The following is a 24,337-nucleotide window of genomic DNA, read 5'->3' as shown; positions in this document are numbered from 1 at the left end:
TCGGACATCCTAATCTCTGAATATAGATCCTAGTCTCCACTGCATAATGATGCAAGTTTAGCGTACATCAGTGATAGCAGGTTTAAAAATTATCATCTGTTATATGACTACCTGACATAAAAACAAGAAAAATAAAGATAAGCTAACAAACATCAATTATTTGGGAACCTCAACGATCCGGAAAATAGACTCTAAGGTAAGACCAAGAAAAAACAAATCAGTATTCACTAATTTATTTATTCATCTAGTATTTGTAGAGTATCTACCATGTGGCAGGCACTGTTTTAGGCTCTTGGAACACATCAGTAAGCAAAACCTGCCCTTAAAGAACTTGTAGCTTAACTGGAAGAGAGGAAATAAACAACAAACATAATAAGTAAGAAATATATATTAGGGGGTGGGAATTGCTTTGGGAAAAAAATAAAGCAGTATAAGGGTGATCAGGAATTGGATAGGCTGATATAAGAGTGGACAGGAGGGCAACACTGGAGCAAGGACTTAAAGGAAATAATCATGCAGACACTGAGAGAAGCACTTTGCAGTACAGAGACTAGCTAGTGGACAGACGCTGCAGGGGTGCTTGGTGTGTGAGCTGGAATGGAGTTTAGCAAAGGAGAGAGCAATAGGATGTGAAGTAAAAAATGTTGTCCATTAAAAGAACTTTGACTTGTGCTCTGAGCAAGATAAAGAACCATTGGAAGGTTTTGAACCAAGGAGGGAAATATGTATGTGTATATATACATATACACATTACCAGTAACATTTACCAGGTGAGTGGAACAGAATTAATGCCTTTTCTTAATGAATACTAATACCAATCATTTTGCATACAAGTAGAATTAGTATTAATACTTTATTTTCCTTTTTAACTTCAGAGAAATATTCAAGCATTATCATAAACAGGGGAATCAACATCATCATCAATGTCTGTCACAGAGGAAAACCTGTGTCACCACATGAAAGTGGTTGTTCGAGTGCGTCCTGAAAACACAAAAGAAAAGGCAGCTGGATTGCATAAAGTGGTCCATGTTGTGGATAAGCATATCCTAGTTTTTGATCCTAAACAAGAAGAAATCCATTTTTTCCATGGAAAGAAAATTACAAATCGAGATATTACAAAGAGACAAAATAAGGATCTTAAATTTGTATTTGATGCTGTTTTTGATGAAACTTCAACTCAACTGGAAGTTTTTGAACACACGACTAAGCCAATTCTTCAGAGTTTTTTGAATGGATATAATTGCACAGGTACTTGTTTCACTTTGGATTTAATTTTTTCATCTGATTTCCATTTTCCATTAGGGTCCTCTCCTTGGCCTTTTCTTCTAAATGTAGTCAACTTTAAGGTGCTTGTTTGCTAAAAATTCTTAAGTTCAGTAGACTTTCACTGTAAATGTGGTCTTTCTTTGAAATTTAATCACAGATAACATATATCATTTGTGAAACTTTCTCTTCCAGGGTCTTGCTGTAGTCTTTAGAGGCGGTCATCCTTTCACTTTCCTATGTTATTAAACTACATGCTTCCTGCAATTGATGTCAGGTTTCTCACAATGTGTATTCATAAGTATTCCTACTGCTTACCTATACATCTATCCCTGGGGAATAGTTGGACATTTCTGAACACTTGGCAATTTTTTTACAGCACCATTTTTCTTTACCTTGAAATAAAAATCTGAAAAGCCCTTGTTAATTGAGCATCATGTGCTATTTTAGTATATCTTTAACCCAAAAAACGTCACTAGTGCACTGGATATATCTAATCATTTGCCTTTCAGAATTTCCTAGAAAGAGATCCAAAAGGCCAGTTAATTCAACGTTTACAAGGCACTTAACACCATTATTAATATCTTTTTTTTGTAATTACCACGGTTTATGACATTTTCTTTAAGGTGCGCCAAAACTGTAACACGTTTCACTTTCACTGACTCAGTCAGTTTTATTACAAAAGACTCACCCTCTTCATCAAGCAAGAATGGAATGTGGTTTATTGATTAGGACTGCTGTGATTCTCGTTTTTAAGCAGATACTCTTTTCCTCATTCATGAAACTCCATATTGTCCCTAAAGATTTTTTAAATTTTTCTTGACTCCAAATGAAAAAAATCTCTACCAAACTAATACTGAATCCTTGATTTCTTCTTGGCTTTACTTTATATTCTTATCCAGCTGTCTTAAGACTTCTTGATGTACTGCTGATTTACATAAAATAGAACAAAATGAAACATACATCAGTTTAATTCATTCTACTGAAAAGTATTTTTGTAGTTTGCTAACATTTAGCTTATCAGAGAGCTTTAACTTGTAATAATACTTAACAATAATAAGATGAGGGCTTATTGCCTTAACTGAATATTATGTTGGGTGTTTGCCATATGTAATTCAGAGTGGATTTTTTTCTTTTTTTTCCTGCATTTGAAAAAAGACATCACTTTTATGTTGTATTGATAGAATCTTGAAAACAAAGTAATTTGCCTACAACAAGAATTTAAAAGGAATTTTATAAATGGCTTCTATCTGGCATTCATTCATTGAGCAAACTTGGATTGAGTACTTGCTTTGTGCCAGATGACTTACTGAGTGTGAAGGCTACATGGCCTCTGCCTTGGTGGAACTCACAGTTAGAAATACAATGTGATATGTGCTAGAATAAAAGGATGTGCACATATACTGAGGGCTTGAATGAGGGAGTAGACGTTTCTGCCTAAAACGGGTCAGGGAATGCACAGGGAGGTGATGTTCGTGCTGAATATTTAGAACAGGTTGAAGTTTTCCAGCTGGATTACATAGAACTCTCCAGGGCAAAGGCAGTGGAGTAGAAAAAGAACAGCACATGCAGAGAACATCAAATACTCTAGTATATGTAGACCATAGCAAGGAAGAATAGGCTGGAGAGACAACCAGGCACCCTCTCTCGAGTGCCTGATAATATTCCAAGGTGAGGGATTTGAATTTCTCACATAGAAGTGTGGAACAATTAAGAAGATTTAGCATACTGAGATTTTGTTTTCATAAAAATAACTTCAAATTCTAGGAGATGGATTAAAGAAGATAGAGAATAATTTTACATAGGGAGACTGATAATTGATTAAATAAAATTTGTAAGATTGCTGGAAGAGGGGGAGCAGGTTAGGGGGGATGGGTACATGAGGGTGCCATTAAGCAGAATAGAGAATATAGGCGTAAGAGATTTGTGCTCAAATTCCCAAGTTTTAAGAATAAGGCTGTAAATTAATTATGAATCTGTTGAGTTTAAAGTTACTGTTCCGGATATCCAGATGGAACTACCCACTAGACAGTGGATATAATAATGTTACATGTCATAACAAAGTGCTTTTATCCCTTTTCATAAAAACTCAGTACTTGCATATGGTGCCACTGGAGCTGGGAAGACCTACACAATGCTAGGATCAGCAGCTGAACCTGGAGTGATGTATCTGACGATGTTACACCTTTATAAATCCATGGATGAGATTAAAGGAGAGAAAGTATGTAGTATTGCAGTTTCTTATCTGGAGGTAAGCTAGTAATATCATTCTTTGGATTAATCACTAGTACTGAGAAATTTTTTTTTCTCTCTTTTTGTTTTTTTGAGGACGATTAGCTCTGATCTAACATGTGCCACCAATCTTCCTCTTTTTGCTGAGGAAGAGTGGCCCTGAGCTAACATCCATGCCCATCTTCCTCTTTTTTATCTGGGACACCTGCCACAGCATGGCATGACAAGCAGTGCGTAGGTCCACACCCGGCATCCGAACCAGTGAACCCCATAGGCCGCCAAAGTGGAACATGCAAACTTAACTGCTGTGCCACCAGGCCAGCCCCCTGAGAAGTCTTTATTTAAATTGTTCCATGGGGGGCCAGCCTGGTGGCATAGTGGTTAAGTTTATGTGCTCCACTTCAGTGTCCTGGGCTTTGTGGGTTTGCATCTTGGGCATGGATCTACACACTGCTCATCAAGCCATGCTGTGGCGATGTCCCACATACAAAGTGGAGGAAGTTTGGCACAGGTGTTAGCTCACTGACAATCTTCCTCACAAAAAAAAAAAGTTCCATGGTCCTTTTAATTCTATCACACAGGAATTTTCTCATGAATGTATAAAATCGTTAAAATTCCTGGTCTTAAGAATTTGTTATGCATCTTACACTTTTTCTAAGTATTTTATTTTGGCATAATTTTTCACTTATGAAAAGTAGCAAGGTTAGTACAAAGAACTTCCAGATACCCTTCACCAAGATTCTCCTTATGTTGACATTTTACTATCTTTGCTTTCTCTCTGTATGTGTAGGTGTGTATTTCTTTTTTCTGAACTGTTTAAGTTACACACTTGTAAAAACAGGAAATTTTCTTAAATAACCACTGAATCATCAAAATCAGGAAATTAACAGATACAACACTAATATCTTACTATAGACCTAATTAGATTTTGCTAGTTATTATAATAATACCCTTTATTGGAAAAAAAAATCTAAGATCATGAATTACATTCAACTGGCATATCTCTTTAGTCTCTTTAGTCTGGAATTTTTTTTTCTTTCTTTGTATTTTATTTCATTGTCATAAAACCCTTAGTTTGGGTTTGTCATGATTAGATTCAGGTTATGCCCTGGCAGGAACAGCAGAGAAGTGATGTTGAGTTTTTCTTATGGCATCGTATCAAGAGGCTTTTGTGGTTAGGTAGTCCCATTACTAGCTGTGTTAACTCTGATCAATTTCATTATGCTGGTGTTTGCAAAGTTCTCCACTATAAAGATACTACTTTACCCTTATAATTAATAAGTGCCTTGTAAGGAGACAGTGTAAATAGCCCTTTGTTCCTCAAACTTTCATCTGTGAGTATTAGCGTCCACTGATGATTCATGCTTGAAATGATTATGATGATGGTAGATAATAGTGATGTTTAAATTCTGTCATTTCTTTTACGTTTATTCGTTGACTTTCTACTGTGAGGAAGAGCTTTCCCTTTCCTTTATTGTATCAGTATGGACTTATGGATTCTTAACATTATTCAGTAGATCCCTTTCTGTAATTATTTGTATGCTCAAATTGTGCCAGATTTGATTAGTCGAGGCTCCTTCATGCTGTCTCTTGTGTCCTTTTGACATACCCCATCATTCTTTGAGGCCTCCTACCCTCTCAGTAATAGCTGACATTCAACAAATCATAACTAAGCAGCAGCCGCTCTAAGTTTGTGTTCATATAATGTTTCAGAAACCAGTGCAGAAACATAGATCTCTGTTTTTACTGCCTGTTCATTTGTGGCGTCAGAAAATTTTTGGTTGGGGCCGGCCCAGTGGCGCAGCGGTTAAAGTGTGCACGTTCTGCTTCTCGGAGGCTTGGGGTTCGCCACTTCAGCTCCTGGGTGCAGACATGGCACTGCTTGGCACGCCATGCTGTGGTAGGCGTCCCACATATAAAGTAGAGGAAGATGGGCACAATGTTAGCTCAGGGCCAGGCTTCCTCAGCAAAAAGAGGAGGACTGGCAGTAGTTAGCTCAGGGCTAATCTTACTCAAAAAAAAAAATAAATAAATAAATAAAAAAGGAAAAAAAGGAAAATTTTTGGTAGTCACAGCTCTCTTATTGACATCATATAGTTTGGTCCTACTGAGAGAGTGTCTTCACATTTCAAAAATTGATTAGGGGCTGGCCCTGTGGTGTAGTGAAATTTGACACGCTCCACTTTGATGGCCCCAGGCCCAGGTTTGTGGGTTCGGTTGCTGGGTGTAGACCTACACCACTTATCAGCCATGCTGTGGTGGTAACCCACATATAAAACAGAGGAAGATTGGCAGGGACATTAGCTCAGGACTAGTCTTCCTCAAGCAAGAAAAGAGGAAGATTGGGGCTGGCCCGGTGGTGTAGTGGTTAAGTTCCTGCACTCCGCATCGGCAGCATGGGGATTGCATAATCAGATCCTGGGCGCTGGCCTAGCACCACTTGTCAAGCCACACTGTGGCAACATCCCACATAAAACAGAGGAAGATTGGCACAGATGTTAGCCCAGTAACAGTCTTCCTCAAGCAAAGAGAAGAAGATTGGCAACGGATGTTAGCTCAGGGCCAATCTTCCTCAGAAAAAAAAAATTGATTAAAATTATGTATGTTGCTAAAAATTGTCAGTCTACAAAACTCGGAGATAAAAGAGAAGTAAAAGTCATTTTCTCTAGTTAAGTTTTGAAAAGAATTGTTTTGAACCTAATTAGGAAAAGAGCATTGCAATATTCATTATTCCTCCCTTAGTTCCCTTTATAACTTGGAAAATTTTGAAATTTGGTTATTTTTGTAATGTTTTTAATTGTTTTTCCTTTCTTTTAATTTGCTTTCCTTTGATTAATGGTAAAGCAGTGTCTAATCTAATGGTTTTTCACTCAGGCTGTGCAGCAGTATTGGCTATGGAGCTTTTTAAAAATAGACATGCCTAGTCCTCACTCCTGGACATTTTAATATAATAGGTCTGGATTGTGGCTGAGGCATCTATGTTTTTTAAAAAGCTCCCAGGTGATTCTGATGCGTAGACCAGCTTGAGGGTGATTGTTCTAATTGTATATTGTGTATGATTCAAGTGGGTGAGGGGAAGCATAAGAAAAGTGACTGGTGCTTATCAGAAAAATAAGAACCAAAAAATTATCTCTTCATATTATCACTTTACTACTTTTAAGAGTTTATTACATTTAAAAATGGTTATATCATTCATTGTAGGAAATTTTACCAGCAATGAATTATCACTATGGGCTATTCGTTGGAAGATGGAAATAATTTACACAAAATAAATTCTTAAAGACTTAATTTTGTATTTTTTTTAAATCTTATTAATAGGTGTAATTGTCATTTCGTTGGCAAGTAGAAAACTTAGTACATTCAATAAATTCATAAAATCAGGTCAGTAGTGCTATTTCTGTGCATTACTTACAGAAATGAGTAAGAAAAACTTGCCAGAGATATAGAATACAGGGGTGTCCTCAGTGCCACGCAGTAGCGTGAGGAGATCTAGGCTCCAGTCCTGCTCTGCTGTCGCCCTCGTGACCATGGACGGACCACTTAGCCTCTGATGGCAAAGTCAGTGGGGGCAGGGTATTCCCTGGGGAAATTTATCACTAAGAATTGGATGTTAAACTTAAGGTAATTGAAGGATAAGTAAAATAAATATCATCCATCCTTGAATATGGGTTTTCTTTAATTTTTAATTTTAATTTCTTTTAATTTTTAAATTTTAAAATTTAAAATGGACAATTTAGGTATCATGAAATAATAAATATGAAGATTTATTTGTTATAAGATTATAAGCAAGCACCACGCCACCTCTCTATAACTTATATTTCAGATCCTTTAGAATTTCCCAAGACCATGTGTCATGTGTAGTTCCAGGAAATAGGAAAAGGCGACTCCAGCTATCTTATTTCTGTTTCATTATAGTCATCAAGTTAGGAATTATGGGGTCAGGGTATAATGACTCCACTTTTAAATTTCGGTTTCAAACCTAGGTAGTCGAATTCTTCGTTTTCTCAGATGGTAGAAGATTAATGGCAATGTGAGATAGAAGGGGTGAGATGACTGAAAATGAGCCGCTGCTTGTCTCTATGATAAAATTCTAACATAACCTTAAATCAGCAATGTGTGCATGGGTGCGATGTTACCACTGTTGTTTCAACATCAGTGCTAAAGCACTCTTTTTTATTTCAAGGTATATAATGAACAGATTCGTGACCTCTTAGTAAATTCAGGGCCACTTGCTGTCCGGGAAGATGCCCAAAAAGGGGTAGTCGTTCAGGGGTTGACTTTACATCAGGTATGTTTATAACTCCTTTTTCCCTTGCCTGAATAGCACGTGTGGTTATTTAGCCATTGACTTATTTTCCATTGTATCTGAGAAAGAATAAAAATTATAAACTGCAGAGTTAAAATAATCAGGGTATATCTTCAGTCTTATTTTGTTTTCCTTTGAAATAATTGAATGAGCTTTTCTTTTAAAAAATCTACTGGAACATTTAATATTGTGTATTATTCTGCTTATGCATCTATATTTTACTTCCTCAGAGAGACAAGATTTTATCTTTTATTCCTCATAAAACACCAAAGTACTAAGCAAATGATACACAGTCCATGTTAAATGGGATTTAATTTAGAGAAAGCATTTTCTTACCCTTCATTTTACCTTTAAAAGTCTTCTTTCTTGTTGAAAGTTTATTAAAAAATTTAAGGATAGATGGCTAATTTGTATATTTTTCTTCTACTTAAACTTTTCCAGCCCAAATCCTCAGAGGAAATTTTACAGTTATTGGATAATGGAAATAAAAACAGGACACAACATCCCACTGATATGAATGCTTCATCTTCTCGTTCTCATGCTGTTTTCCAGGTAACAGGCCCCTAGACTATTGCTGTTAAAATTGAATTTAAAATAAATGAAGACAAATTCATGGATGGTAATTTTCATAGATACCCCCAAAAAAATCTCTTCGTCTGCCAACTTCTCTGCTTCTCACCACTTCATTTACCTGCAGCTTTGAGAAGATTCTATCAAGAATACTTAGAATTGAGATGATGTAAATCAGAAATGTAAATTTTTACCTCTGTGAAGATATAGGATAGTAAAGTGGTAGTGTTAGAGGGTTTTTCTCTTTTTTTTTTTTTTTACTCTTTTTTTAAGCTGGTGAAAATATTTAACCTTTGCAAAGATAACCTTTCTTTGTGGGGGAGTGAGAGACTGGCCCTGACCTAACATCTGTTGCCAATATTCCTCTTATTTCTTGAGGGAGATTATCACTGAGCTAATATCTGTGGCGTTCTTCCTCTGGTTTGTATGTCGGATGCCACAACAGCATGGCTTGATGAGCGAGACGTAGGTCCACACCCGGGATCTGAACCTGTGAACCTCGGGCCGCCAAAGCAGAGTGGGCAAACTTAACCACTACACCACTGGGCCAGCCCCCCCCAAAGATAATCATATATCAGAGCAAACTTGATAGATCTGTATTTATAGAACCAATAAATTGGGGAGATATCGATTCACTTTTAAAAGAAAGAACTAAAGCATAGGTTAGTAGCTGTTATTTCTTTTAGTTTTTAGTCCTGTTAAAATCCAAATGATTATATACTTCATTCTAGATTATGCTATGTGGTACTCATTTTATGGAAAAGACTTGTTATAGTTGAAAGAATTTGTATCTGAGGCCATCAAGTCATTCAGAAAGTCTCTAGTCCAGAAAATGTTATTCATGTCATCTGTTCTTACCACTGACTTCATTCATCAGTAGTCTTGAGAGAAATGTTTATCTGAGACACTGAGATTTCTACAAAATGTCTTAGACCCTGCTTGATAAGAAAATTTAACAAAATGGTTTTATAGTGGAATAATAGCTGACCTTCCCCATCTCTTTATGTTTGCCACCTAATTTATTTCTTAACTGAAGTTAAACTACAAAGTAGCTTAAAATAGTTTAATAAATTATGCTTTGCTCTAGTGGGCCATTGGACATGACAAGTATACTTTAATATCTTTTTTATGTGTGATATCTTCTTAATTATAATGACATAGAACAATTTTGGGAATTGGAACAAATGTACTCTTCAATTTGGATCAACATTCAAATTCAGCTTTCCTTTGGAAACAGATCCTGGAGATGTGCAAAACATTCTGTCCACTGCCTTTGGTTTTCTCTTAGGAACATTATTTCTGGAGGACCTGTGCCACCACCACCACCTCAAATAATTCTCTGTTCTGGTTCAAGGGTTACCAGAATGCAAATGGCAGTTGTTTTGACCTTCTATCAGGCTAAGAGTTATTTGCCCTCTGTACACATATAGAACATCTTTTCATTTTCAACTTTGGCTTATTACTTCTAGTACTCTTGGGTATCAGCCAGTCAGATTGTACCTTGTTCGGTTTGTTTTTAAAATGAAAATAATTTTGATTTCATGCTCTTAAAAATAAAGTATATGTTGCCTTTTTAATTTTGTTCAATCTTATCCTCATTTTCTCTATTCTCCTATGATTTCAAAAAGATTTATTTGCGACAACAAGACAAAACAGCAAGTATCAGTCAAAATGTCCGAATTGCCAAGATGTCACTCATTGATCTGGCAGGGTCTGAGAGAGCCAGTACTACAAGTGCTCAAGGGATCCGGTTTATAGAAGGCACAAATATTAATCGATCACTTTTAGCTCTTGGGAATGTCATCAATGCTTTAGCAGATACAAAGGTAGGTACTATATGTTTATTTGTTTAAACATTTTGAACTATGTATAATTCCTAGAAAGATACTACTTAATATGTAATTTTGTTTTAAAGGTCTATTATAAATCAGACTTTAAAAGTATGTTAATAATGTTTATATACAGAACAAAGACCTCAGAGAGGCTAGCATATCAAATAAAGCTATGGTTTTGTATTTTTTTTAATTTCTAGTTTAATAATCAGAATTTGTTTAATGAAAATTATTGAATATAAGATTGATAGTTAATATTTTATGGTACTTTCTCATCACTTAATTTGAACTTGATTTTTAAAATGACCATTTAATGATCACTGCACAGCAAGCATGATAATTAAATTGGCATGAAGACAAAAATCACCTTATAGAAAAACTAACCTCTGTTCTGGTTAGTATCTTATATACTGTAAAATGTTGTTAGATGATTAAAGAATGTTGATTTTTCTTAGGAAGAAGGGCTTGAGATATAAAATATAATTAAATCACCTAATAGGATGATGTTTGCTTATGCCTTTGGGGCATTTAAAGATATTTTACATCTGTATTCCAGAAGTGCTTCCTAGAGTATGACTTCCTTTTTTAAAAGTTAAAATATGATCATTTAATTTAAGTTCAAACCAGGCTCAAAAGCTTTAGGGAAATTACTATTAAACTCTTCCAAATGTTGCATTTTGATTTAGTATGAAGTATGCTGAAATGATTTAAGGAGCCTTTTTTTTTAAAAAGGCAAGTTACTAAAATCACATGAAGATTGCAAAACCAAGATGTCTTTCATATTCTAAGTTAAAATCTCAAATATGTAAGTAGACAGCATGGTATAGAGACTGATTTTCTAAATTTAAGCCATTCATAGCATTTTTTGCGTGCCAACTTAATTTTTAACAGCTGACTTCTATTGAGTCATTTATGAGTCAGTGGTTAATGCATGTCTTATACATGTAAAGTCATTTCAAGTAGCACCAGCAGTGCACATTCCACTCTGTTTGGGAAAGACTGCTATGGTGGAAATCACAGTACTACTGGGAGTTGAAACCTAGTGCCCATTTCTGGCTCTGTGAATTCCCAGCCATGTGACCTGAGGCAAGTCATTTCACTTGTTGATTAGCTTCATTTTCCTCTTCTGTAATATGATTTACACTGGATAGCATAAAGTTGCTTTCCGGTTAACATTATAAAGCTCTGTTTTATGTATAAGTTGTACTTTTTGGAAAATTTGTTACTTTAAAATCAGAACTGTATCTTTTAAGTAAAAGAAAACCTAGAAAAATTAAGTTCTCCTAGAACTGTAGTGTGCTTTCAGGTGAAGTATCTGTAAGATTGTAATTATAATTTATTTTGTATCCATGTTAGAGGATTATTTAACAAGAGAAGTAGCTCTGTGTCATACAGAATTCTTATTATTCTGCTAGTATGTTTGTATAGGGCATGTATTACATTTGTATTTTAATTTATTTTAAATAATGAATGGAGATTTTTTAAATAGACGTTTTGTTTTTGAATAGTTTTAGATACAGAAAAGTTGCTAAGATAATACAGAAAGATTTTGTTAAATATACTTTCCACTCAGTTTCCCCTCTTGTTAACATGACACATTAATATGGTACGCTTATCACAACTAGTGAACCAATAGTGATTTTTTTATTAGCTAAAATTAATACTAATTCAAATGGAGATATAATCTTTAAATAGGATATTTGTTTGGTATATTCACTGAATAGTCCTGTAAAATTCATTATCATCATTTCGATCACCAGTTTTATCATAAATCTGGGCAAAGTTGGGCAATGCTCAAATTCTTATAGTGAAGTGGTAGCAGGTTTGCATGTAAATGTGGAAAATGACATAAGAATTCTCTTTTTGTTCTTTCAGAGAAAGAATCAGCATATTCCTTACAGAAATAGTAAGCTGACTCGCTTGTTAAAGGACTCTTTTGGAGGAAACTGTCAAACTATAATGATAGCTGCTGTTAGTCCCTCCTCTGTGTTCCACGATGACACATATAACACTCTTAAGTATGCTAATCGTGCAAAGAACATTAAATCTTCTGTAAGTGTGTTTACTCTGCCTTTGTTGTAAGGGCAGTGAGTGCATATTATTTTTATAAATCTAATAAAATATTAGAGTTGTGTTTCTACTAATGAGTTAGGAAACAGGGTTAGAAATATCTTTTCTAACCTGGTTAATTGAACATTAACTTAGACAAATTATTAACCATCCTGATTACACATATAATAGATACTATTATTTAGTCTTTTGGGAGCTAGGATGCTTTAGTGCCTTTCTTTCTGCCCTTTTTCACATCATGGCACGTGATGTTTTGATGGCACCCTGGAGTCATTGATTAAGGCTTTAACTCCTTTGTTGCAGCCAAGGATGATGCTCTACTTTAGCCCAGCACCAGCACTTTCTACCTGAAAACCATGGGCATGTTAGCTAATGTTTCCAAGCCTCCATTACTTCATCTGTAAAATATGTAATATTTGCCTCAGTTTATAAAGTCAGTAAACTTTTTAAATAATTTATTTCCACATTCATGATACTGATCTGTGTAGCTTCAACAATATAATAATGATTGGTTAGATATGTATTTTTACCAGTATTTTGGGGTAATTTAAAAAGATGTAAGTCATACATGATGTATGTTTATAATCACAGGATCTCAGGGTTAGAAGAGCCCTAAAGTTCAACTGGCATGATTCCATCTCCTCCTGCTTACCTTCTGCTACTCCTTTTGTATGAAGATGAGCGGGTTATCGTCTTCCTTAGAGAAATGTTCATGTACTATTTATGACTAATTGGGAACGTTTGTACTATATGAATATACAGAGGTTTTTCACATACATGTTGTAGGTAATCCTTACACCAGCGCTTTGAGGAAGGCATTTTTAGCTCTACTTCACAGTTGAGGAATCCCGTGCTCATAGTTTTAGGTACCAAATTCTAAGTCAGTTAAGTGAGAAGTGGGCAGGGCCTTGAAATCGAGTGTTTGGGCTTACATCTCTGAACTTCTTAGAAGCCAGAGGAAAAAGAAAGTGGGCAATTTTTATTATATTGTGAATGAATGCTTTGCAAGTTCTTAAAAGTACCTTTTCTCAGATGGTAAAGCAATTTCTTTATAATTTCATTTGCATTATTATGTTCAGCATGTTCTCTTGTCATAGATTTTAAACATGGGCATAATTGATCGTAACTTTCATGTGATCGTAGTTGTCATAAATTTTGAGTTCATGGAACTGAATTAATGAGGATATAATGCCATTTTGCTTGTGTATAACGGCTTATTACCTCTCTCTATATATGCAATCGTAATTTCTATCTTTTAACAGTTGAAGAGCAATGTTCTTAACCTCGACAATCATATAACTCAGTACGTAAAGATCTGTAATGAGCAGAAGCAAGAGGTATGTCGACTCTTTACGTTGTTCTGCTGATCTCCCTCAGTTCCTGATTTGTGGGATTCTGCAATCCTAATCATCTAGAAATTTGACATGTTTTCCTATTACCATTGAATTCTGATTTGTTCAGTTATTTTTCACAGATAAAATTTTGCTGTGGTCATGTATAATGGAGACAAATAATTTGTTTTGTATTTTAACTAGTGTTTCTCTCTACTAGATTTTAATGTTAAAAGCAAAACTAAAAGCCTATGAAGAACAGAAAGCCTTTACTCATGAAAATAACAAAGCAAAGTTAATGATTTCAAACCCTCAGGAAAAAGAAATTAAAAGGTAAAAATGACATTAAGATTGCATTTTGAGGATTTCATAGTTTTAAAATTTAGTCATATAGTTTATGTTATCATCATCATTTGTTGTATAAGTATGTCTTTATATATATACTCAACTGAGTTCGAAAAGTCACTGATTACTCTTTCTATTGCCCATTTTGGAGATCAAATGATTTTAGTTGTGATTATACAGATAGTAAGCAGAACCTGGAGTTAGGTGTAAGAGGACAAGATAAAGCCAATTATGTCACTTATGAAATTAGGTTTTAGCGGTTTTCATATTTTTTCCTCTGGCGTCTTAGTCCATTCAGTCTGCTATAACAAAATATCACAGACCAGGGAGCTTATAAACAAAAAACCTTTCTTTCTCACAATTCTGGCAGCTGGAATTCCAAGCAGGATGCCAGCATGGTTGGGTGAGGGTCTTCTTCTGGGTTGTAGACTTCTTGAATCCTCGCGTGGTGGAAGGAGAGGAAGATGTTTCTGGAGCCTGTTTGAAAATGGCACTATTCCCATCCATGGGGTCTCTGCCCTTAAGACCTGATGACCTTCCAAGGGCCCCACCTCCTTACAACATCACCTTGGGTGTTATATTTCAACATATGAATTTGGGGTTACACAAACATTCAGGTGCTAGCATCTGGCATTATCATTATTTGTATAGTTCATGTAAATCTTACCTACCCTTTCTTGACTCTACGCAACTCTAATAAGCCTCTTATTGAGTTAAGCGGTTAATTATTTGAATGAATGTCTCTCAGTGATATAAATTGATACAGAATTTTGATAGGTTCCCACTAAGCTTCTTAGCAGGTAAATTTGAAAAAAAAAAAAAAAGGCTATTAATAGTACAGTACTCACAAGTACTTTTTCCCTAAGCAATTAGGGCAATTTTTCAAGTTGTCCCCATGGGACACTAGTTCAAAAGCTGTGAATCTTGAGTAGTTGTAAGAAGACAGCAAGGAATTCCTGGATCAAAGTTCAGAAATTACTCTTTACTTAAGGAATCCAAGAGATTTCCAAAGTACATCAGAATGTTCAAACCTCTGAGAGGCCCTGTAATAAAGGAATCTGGTCAACTTTGATAAAACTGAGTAAAGTTAAACTTACTTCACATTCTCCAGAGAGATTTTCTGTTATCATTAGTACAAGAAACTAACCACAACTTACAATGGTGGTTATTCACACTGCTTTGGTACTCAAGAGTTTGTAGAAGATATCACGGTGTACATAAGGAAGACTAGTTAAGTGACTTTCAACCATAGTTTTGTAGTTTTTCATTATTTTTAGGCCCATTTTAGTTTCCTCTGATCATTACAACCTTTTGAAGTTTGAAGTGGGGTATTGTTTTCTTACTTACACATAAGATCAAGAACTATAAATCATCTCTTTCAAATCTTAATCCTTTTGCTCTCATACTATGCTCTTTTACAGATAATAAGTAATTAAATGGTTATTTTTCTCATAATGACAATGAACCAGTTTTTCATATAGCATAAAGTTGACCTATATATTGGTATCATACAAGAGCTCTGTTTATACTGGAGATTTTCTGAAGTGTTTAAGTTATTTTGTTAATCCCCCTAGCAACCTGTTGTCAAGATAAATTTGTTGTATTTTGTTAGTCTTATGATGCTTTTTGTTATATCCCACCAACTTCATAGTGTCTTTTAAAAAATAAGTAGAAGTGGTTCGTCATTATTCATTTAGTCTTATCAAAGGAAGCGTTTAACTCTGATATACTATTAGTAGTAGTTGTTTCATTTTGTTAGTTGTGGGATTGGGCCTCATGAAACCAGATATCTCTTTGATGATGCAAGTTTCTTGAAAATTAAAGAAGTCAGCAATTGCTCAAATTTGGAGTCATCGCTTGCGTGGAATTGCTCAGCACTACTTAACTAGATCTAGTTACCAATTAAAGCCTTAGAAATTAGTAGACTTCTCTGTGGTTGATGGTTTTAAATCATTGAATCTTTCCTTCTAGTAAAATGATTTAGGAGGGAGAGGGCCTGACCTATGAAATAAGCATTTATGTGGGTATTTTTCACATTTCAACATGTCTTAACCAACAGTGGTAACTTTAAGTTTTAATTTGTGCAACATGTTAAATAATTTACTAGTATTTATAAAGAAGGTAATGGTAAAATTATATACCCCATGGCCTTTGTCATTTTTCCTCAAAAGTAGCTGTCTCCTGAAAGAAATGCCTTTTGTCATTCAATCATACTGTTACATAGAATTTTTAATGCCATAAATTTTCAAAATGTCTTTAAAAAAATTTTTATGAAATTTAAACAGATAAAGGGAAGAATATACAGTATTTGCTGTCTATCAAAGCTATTTGGAAAGATGATTTTCAAAAAAGTCATAAGAGGAAAGTACAAATGTTCTGTATACAGAGGAATTATAAAACTTCACTTGTGGCTATACCAAGAAAATTGCATGGAGCTTAATATTCATCATGTAGCACCTAAAATTATTGGCAAAGATTTTTGTTTTCTACTTACTTGAATGTTTTAAATGACTAGAAAGTCGTTATTAGTCCCTTAGAACTCTGTTTTAAAATGATAGTTTTTTATAAAAGGAGCTCTCTAGAAACCTTGATACTAATTACCTTTCATTCTGAACACTAAACACCACCAACCAGTTAAGTCTAGACCACAAAATTAAAAAATTGTCAAATATTGAACCATGTTCTTGGGTAAAATATCACAGAAAAACTAAGAAATTATCTTTGGGTATAACCTAAAGATAACTTATCAATTCATTTACTGGCATTAGCATTGTTGTAATATAATACAGTGAAATTGCAATGTCCGTACATACTTCCTATGAAATATTTATCAGTTTGACAAAACTGCAGTAAAGTCGATGTATTGTGGTTTATATTCACTCCCAATAGAGTTTCATTAAGAACTACTGACGTAAATTGGCAGTGTTTTTACCACAGATCCTTACAAATATAGCTAAAATTCTGGCCAAAGAACATTTATTTTTAAATGTATATACTTTCTTACAGTTTTATTTTAAAGGCTTCACAGTTCATTTTTCTTTGAGAGCTTTGCCGTATGTGACTGTTTATACTGTTACTGTAAACTCCGACCTGAGCTATGACTTAGAATCGTAAGAATATTTTTATAAAATTAGTATATTACTGTGGCTGATGTTCTGCTCACCCTGGAGGATGCAGGATTGCAGGTCCTTTTAGGGCTTTCATAGGTATTATTCAACTTGTGGTCTTTGTGATTGGGAGGAGATGAGAGTCAGACTCCCCAACTCTCATTCTCTAAATCTATAATGCCCTTTGGAGGAAACACACTGGAGTGGCTTTTCGAGGTTTACCATGCTGTAAACTTGGATGTTTTGGGTTCTAGCAGTGTCAGGCGACTCTTAGCCAGGCTGTAGGAGGTACCTAACCATATGCTATGTTTCAGTATAACAAATTCTGAAGCAAAGAACTGGCTATCTCACCTTCCCAGGGGCCATGGAGGCACCATGTGATCATGCCACCCACTGCTTATTTCTTCACAGTGAGGCAGCACCAAAACAACACATAATACAGTGCTGCTTCTGGGGCCTTGTGAATTGGCATAGTATAGGTCCAGATTCTCATCCTTTTCCTACAAACAAAACGTTTTTTCATTTTTTGCTAAATAGCTAGATTACATAGACAAAATACAGTCTGTGACTAATACCAGAGGCCTTATAATACCTGTATCTCTTAACAACATGATCTTTCTTGGAGGAGAGAGAAAGAGAAGGGGAACCCAGTGTAGTGAAAGTAAAGTTAACAACCCTTTCCAAACATTTTTGTAATTTAATAGGAAAAACAGTCACTCTAACCTATTTGCTGTTTATCCTTGAGTCTAATGCTATAAATGGTATATATCCTTTTGTTCATGCGTTTCTTTAAGTAAACTTTGTATCGTCTATCAAAAAATTAGTGAGATTCTATAATGTGTTTTATTTTTGGTAGATTTCAAGAAATTCTGAACTGCTTGTTCCAGAATCGAGAAGAAATCAGACAAGAATATCTGAAGTTGGAAATGTTACTCAAGGAAAATGAACTTAAGTCATTCTATCAACAACAGTACCATAAGCAAATAGAAATGATGTGTTCTGAAGACAAAGTAGAAAAGGTATTTAACAACTTTATAATTAAATTTTAGAGAATGTAAAAACATGGGGACTTCTAATTCTAGAAATTGGATAGGCATTGTTACTAAATCACCTGTTCTCTACAAACACCTGGAAATGCTGGAGGAAATGTAGCAAACATTGTTTTAAATGCATACATAAGTCTTCACGAAAGAAAATTAAATTCCTAGGTTTCAGAAACGAAAAGAAAACCAAAGAAACAAAATCTAAGTTGCAAGATTCTGTTGCTTTTCTGAGGGTTGATGAAATGCTTAACATGAAGTTAACACATTCAGCAAATGTTGGGTACCAAAGGTGGGGCAGTGGGAGCAGTCCACCCCAGATGCACACACATCTTAGACCAATAGATTTTTTTTTTTTTCCAGGGGAGAATATTTTATCACTGACATTACCAGAATTTCCATTGCATGGTGCTAAAACAAAGCAGAGCAACTTTTAGTCAATCTTATTATTTAATGCAGTAGTGCCCTGCCCTTCCCCCTCCACACACACAGACCACTCACACTAGCCTGCCTTTGATGTACACCAGCAGTGTATGAGACTTCCATTTTCTCCGCATCCTCTCCAACACTTGCTATTTCTTGTCTTGTTAATTACAACCATTGTGACAAGCATGAGGTGATATCTCGTAGTTTTGATTTTCGTTTCCCTAATAATTAGTGATGTTGAACATCTTTTCATGTGCCTGTTGACTATCTGTATGTCTTCCTTGGAAAAATATCTGTTCAGACCCTTTGCCCAATTTTCGATTGGGTTGTTTGTTTTTTTGTTGTTGACTTGTATGAGTTCTTTATGTATTTTGGATATTAACCCCTTATCAGATATATGATTTGCAAATACCTTCTCCCGATTGTTAGGTTGTCTTTTCATTTTGTTGATGGTTTCCTTTGCTGTGCAGAAGCTTTTTAGTCTGATGTAGTGCCATGTGTTTATTTTCTCTTTTGTTTCCCTTGCCTGGAGAGATAATGGCTTTCAAAGTGATACTGCTAGGGGCCAGCCAAGGTGGCCTAGTGGTTAAGCTCAGCATGCTCCACTTTGGCAGCCTGGGTTCAGTTCCTGGGTATAGACCTACACCAGTCATCTATTAGCGGCCATGCTGTGGTGGCAGCTCACATACAAAAGAGGAAGATAGGCAGCGGATGTTAGCTCAGGCACATCTTCCTCAGCAAAAACAGAAGAAAAAATACTGTTAAGACTAATGTCGAAGAGCATACTGCCTATGTTTTCTTCTAGGAGTTTTATGGCTTCGGGTCTTATACTCAAGTCTTCAATCCATTTTGAGTTAATTTTTGTGTATGATATAAGAGAGTGGTCTACTTTTAATTCTTTTGCACATGGCTGGCCAGCTCTCCCAAAACCATTTATCAAAGAGACTTTCTTTTCTCCATTGTGTGTTCTTGGCTCCTTTATCAAAACTTAGCTATCCATATATGGGTGGCTTTATTTCTGGGCTCTTGATTCAGGTCCATTGATCTGTGTGTCTGTTTCTGTGCCAGCACCATGCTGTTTTGGTTACTATAGCTTTGTAGTATATTTTGAAGTCAGGGAGTGTGATGCCTCCAGCTTTGTTTGTTTTTCTCAAGATTGCTTTGGCTATTTGGGGTCTTTTGTTGTTCCGTATAAATTTTAGGATTCTTTGTTTTATTTCCATGAAAAATGTTGTTGAGACTTTGATAGGGATTGCATTGAATTTGGAGATTGCTTTAGGGAGAATGGACATTTTAACTATGTTAATTCTTCCAGTCCATGAGCATGGAATATCTTTCCACTTGTTTGAGTCTTCTTCGATTTCTTTCAACAATATTTTATTGTTTGCAGTGTATAGGGCTTTCACGTCTTTTGTTAAATTTATTCCTAGGTATTCTTTTAGTTCCAATTGTACAGGTTATTGTATTCTTAATTTCTCTTTCTGGTATTTCATTGTTAGTGTACAGAAACGCAACTGATTTTGGTTTGTTGATTTTGTACCCTGCAACTTTACTGTATTCACTTATCATTTCTAATAGTTTTTTGGTGGATTCTTTAGAGTTTTCTTATATAAAATCATGTCACCTGCAAATAATGACAGTTTTGCTCCTTCCTTACAAGGGAGATTCCCTTTATTTCTTTTTCTTGCCTGATTGTTCTGAGTAGGACTTCTAGTACTATGTTAAATAAGAGTGGTGACAGTGGGCATCTTTGTCTGGTTCCTGTTCTTAGAGGGATAGCTTTCGGTTTCTCACCTTTAAGTATGATGGTCGCTGTGGATTTGTCATATATGGGCTTTATGATGTTGAGGTACTTTCCCTCTGTACCCATTTTATTCAGATTTTTTGTCATAAGTGGATGCTGTATCTTACCAAATGCTTTCTCTCCATCTATTGAGATGATCATGTGACTTATATTCTTCATTTTGTTAATTTGGTATTACATGTTAATTTGTGGGTGTTGAACCATCCCTATATCCTGGAATAAATCCCACTTGATCATAGTGTATGATCTTTTTAATGTATTGTTATATTCAATTTACTATTTTTTTACTTGCTCTTTTGCTATTTTTGAAGGATTTGCTAGTATTTTGTTGAGGATTTTTGCATCAATGTTCATCAGTGATGTTGGCCTGTAATTTTCTTTTTTTGTGTTGTCCTTGTCTGGTTTTGGTATCGGGGTAATGTTGACCCCAAGAATGTCAGGAAGCCTCCCCTCCTCTTCATGTTTTTGTAAGAGTTTGAGAAGGAAAGATGTTAAGTTTTCTTCGAATGTTTGGTAGAATTTAATGGGGGAGCCGTTTGGTCCTGGAGTTTTGTTTTTTGGGAGGTTTTTTGATTACCATTTTGATCTCCTTACTAGTCATTGGTCTATTCAGATTTTCTGTTTCTTCTTGATCCATGATGCTTCATACTATCTTTATAGATGGTTGATCCACTACCTTTACTGTATATTTGCCTTTACCAGGGATGATTTTCTTCTTTGATTATTTTCTTATTCCTGTTTGTGGTCTTTTCTTTTCCAGTTAAATAAGTCCCTTTAACATTTCTCATAAGGCTGGTTTAGTGGTAATAAACTTCTGTAGTTTTTGCTTGTCTGGAAAACTCTTTCTCTCTCCTTCCATTCTAAATGATAAAAATTCTGAGGAGAGTATTCTTGGCTGTAGGTTTTTTCCTTTTAGCACAGTGAATATATCGTGCCATTCCCTTCTAGCCTGTCAGGTTTCTGCTGAGAGGTCAATTGATAGTGTTATGGGATTTCCTTTGTATGTAACTTGTTGCCTTTTGCCTGCAATTTAGGATTCTCTCTTTATCTTCAATTCTTGACATTTTACTTATAATGTGTCTTTGGATTTATCTTGTTTGGTGCTCTCTGTGCTTCCTAGATGTGTGTTTCCCTCCTCAGGTTAGGGAAGTTTTCAGTTATTATTTCTTCAAATAGGTTCTCTGCCCCTTTGTCTCTCTCTTCTCCTTCTGGGACACCTATAATACAGATGTTAGTCTGCTTGATGTTGTCCCAGAAGTCCCTTAAACTGTCCTTGTTCTCTTTAATTCTTTTTTCTGTTCAGCTTGGGTGATTTCCTCTACTCTTTCATCCAGATCACTCATCTGTTCTCTGTCATCTACAATGCTATTGATTCTCTCTAGCGAATTTTTCATTTCCATTATTGTGTTCTTCATTTCTGATTGGTTCTTTTTTTTATTTTCCAATTCTTCGTTCAAGTTCTCACTGTTCATTTGTTCTTCTTCCGAGATCAGTGAGCACCCTTATGACTATTAGTTTGTGCTCTTTATCAGGTAGATTGTTTATCTCTGTTTCATTTAGTTTTTTTCTGAGGATTTGTCCCATTCCCTTATTTGGAATATAATTCCTTTGTCTCCTCATTTTGCCTACTTCTCTGTGCTTATATCTATGTATTAGGTAGATCATCTAGTCTCCGATCTTGGAAATGTGGCCTTATATAAGTGATGCCTTATGGGGCCCAGAAATGTGCTTCTGTCTTGTCACCAATGCCAGATGTTCCAGGAATGTCCCCTGTATGGGCTACATGTGCCCTTCTGTTGTGGCAAGGTTGCTCTTGCTGTTGGTGCACAGACAGGTTAGACTAGACTGGCCCCCCAGGCTGGCCGGTTGTAAGGCTCAGTTGTGGTGGCTGCTACGATTGCTTTATTGGGTGGGGCAAGCCCCAGGATGGCTAGCTGTGAAGTCTAATAGTTCACAACTACTGCTGTTTTGCTGTTAAGTGAGTCAGGCCACCAGTGTATCTGGTTGCTATGCTTAAAGGCCCACAGTTGCCATAGGTCTCCGGCGAGGCTCTCTGCAATGTGCAGCTGTCGTTGACCCTCTAGAATGCAGATGGGTAGAGCCACTCAACCCACACTGCAGAGATCCCACAACCCTGCCTGTGGTGGCCCACAAGTTTGCCACGGGCTTGCTGGTGGGCAGGGCCAGTCCCTCTAGCAGGCTGCCTGCCCTGGCTGAGCTGGACTGAATTGGTGCTTTAGTGGGCAGGGCAGACCCCTATGTGACAGGCCAGAGGAAGGTCTCAAATGGCTCTGTCAGCAGCCCTGTCAGTGTGGCTGAGCTAGGTCATGGTAATGGCTCCTGCTTGTGTCTCAGTCTTTGCAGGGGTGGGCTCAGCCACCTACTGCTCTCTGAGATGTGCTCAGAGCTTAGCAAGTGAGTCTGTTTTACCAATGGACCATGCACCTTTGTTTCTGGTGTGTTTTTATGTTGGTTTCCAGAAGGAATGAATCTGTGCAGGGGTAATAGGCTTTTCTTTCTCTGAAGCTTGATAGTTTTTCTGGGCATATTCCTGGTTGATTTTCAAAGCCAGCCAAGCCAGGTATTATGGGATCTTGTCTTGATTGTGCTGAATCTAAAGGCTGGAATGCTTGTTGTGGCATACATCCCCTGCTCAGATTCCACCTACTCCTCGGGGAAAAGCTTCATTCCTTTAAGATTGCCCTGGCTGTGAAACACCCCAGCTAGGATGTGGTGTTTTCCTCAGCAGAGGTGTATTTCTGCCTCCTTCACCCCTGTCAGTGCTGTCCCTTGTTGTGGAGGTTCTTTTTACCCAGTTTCCAGATCTCTCTCAGAGGAAATTGTTCCACAGGTCCTTGTAGGTTTGTTGTGTCTGCAGGAGGAGGTGAGTTCAGAGTCCTCCTATGCCTCCATCTTCCCAGAATCACCTCCCTGTGCTTTTTTGCATGTTAGATATAGCTGAAGAGTGAATTAAGAACTGAGAGATCTGAGGAAGTCACACAAAATATGGGAAAAGAAGATAGCAAATGTGAACAAGAAGTTGTTACATGAAGGATAGACTAAAAAGTCATGCATTCATCTAAGAGATACTCTGAAGGAGATATATTAGTGCGAAGGGGGAAAGATAATATGCAAAATTTAAGGCTTAGAATATTTTTGGCTTAATAACGTGTCAATTAAAGAAGCATGAGTTCTAACCAGGATGAAAAACGTATACCTGTGTATGTGCAACTCTAGATCACAAAAGATAAGAAAAATAAACATTTTGAAAATACTGGATAATTATTCCCATTCATTGATGATAAGTTTTTTATTTTTATGTTTTATATAATTTAACTAAATAGGTAATATAGGAGATACAGTCATGTATCACTTATTAAAAACTTCCTCTTGTAAGTAACTTCCCAGTCGTCTTAGACCACTCCCTCCAAACTTATCTTCTCCTTTTCCTAGCTTCCCGGAAGTAATGATGATATGAAAAAGTTTTACATTTTTTAATGTCTGAAAGATATCAAGTTTAAATAATGCTTTAAAAAACTAGCATTCCAGTTTTTTCTCAGTCTGTGAAATGGGAAAGATGTGATACGTTAAGAAATTAATCATAAAGTCTTCATTAATGTATCATTGATACTGTTGATCAGCAGTTGTTAAATTATGTTATCAAAATTAATAATTTATTTTGAGTATACATTTGTTGTGCTTTATCTCATTGAAAATGCATTTTTTAAACCACTTTATTGAGATATGATTGACATACAAAAGTAAACTGTAAATATTTAATGTATACAACTTGATGGTTTTGGAGATATATATACACTAGTGAAACCATGATCACAGTCTTTGCCATAAGGCTATACATCACCTCCTAAAGTTTCCTTCCACCCTCTTTATTATTAGTAATAGTATTTTAATAATAACTCAACATAAGATCTACTCTCTTAGCAATTTTTAGGTATGCAACAGTAGGATACCAATCAGCTTTAAAAAAAAAAAAGAAGAAAATATTGCTAT

General features: G+C 35.8%; 1 protein-coding gene across 3 annotated transcripts in view; it reads left to right on the top strand.

The window, feature by feature from the left end:
• The window catches only part of KIF18A (kinesin family member 18A), a 92,990-nt gene that overhangs the window by 8,393 nt on the left and 60,260 nt on the right, over window positions 1-24,337 (top strand). For all 3 annotated transcript variants that reach the window (XM_008522879.2, XM_070624589.1, XM_070624590.1), the window contains exons 2-10: window positions 876-1,248; window positions 3,357-3,514; window positions 7,679-7,783; window positions 8,243-8,353; window positions 10,000-10,197; window positions 12,079-12,255; window positions 13,536-13,610; window positions 13,825-13,937; window positions 17,913-18,075. In XM_008522879.2, coding sequence (XP_008521101.2) covers window positions 924-1,248; window positions 3,357-3,514; window positions 7,679-7,783; window positions 8,243-8,353; window positions 10,000-10,197; window positions 12,079-12,255; window positions 13,536-13,610; window positions 13,825-13,937; window positions 17,913-18,075 — 1,425 coding nt within the window. In that variant the 5' untranslated portion in view covers window positions 876-923. The remainder of the gene's footprint in view (window positions 1-875; window positions 1,249-3,356; window positions 3,515-7,678; window positions 7,784-8,242; window positions 8,354-9,999; window positions 10,198-12,078; window positions 12,256-13,535; window positions 13,611-13,824; window positions 13,938-17,912; window positions 18,076-24,337) is intronic.

Source organism: Equus przewalskii, chromosome 6 (genome assembly GCF_037783145.1).
Source record: "Equus przewalskii isolate Varuska chromosome 6, EquPr2, whole genome shotgun sequence".
NCBI lineage: Eukaryota > Metazoa > Chordata > Mammalia > Perissodactyla > Equidae > Equus > Equus przewalskii.
Note: the sequence above shows the minus strand (reverse complement) of the source record. Positions and strands in the feature narration are given on the sequence as shown.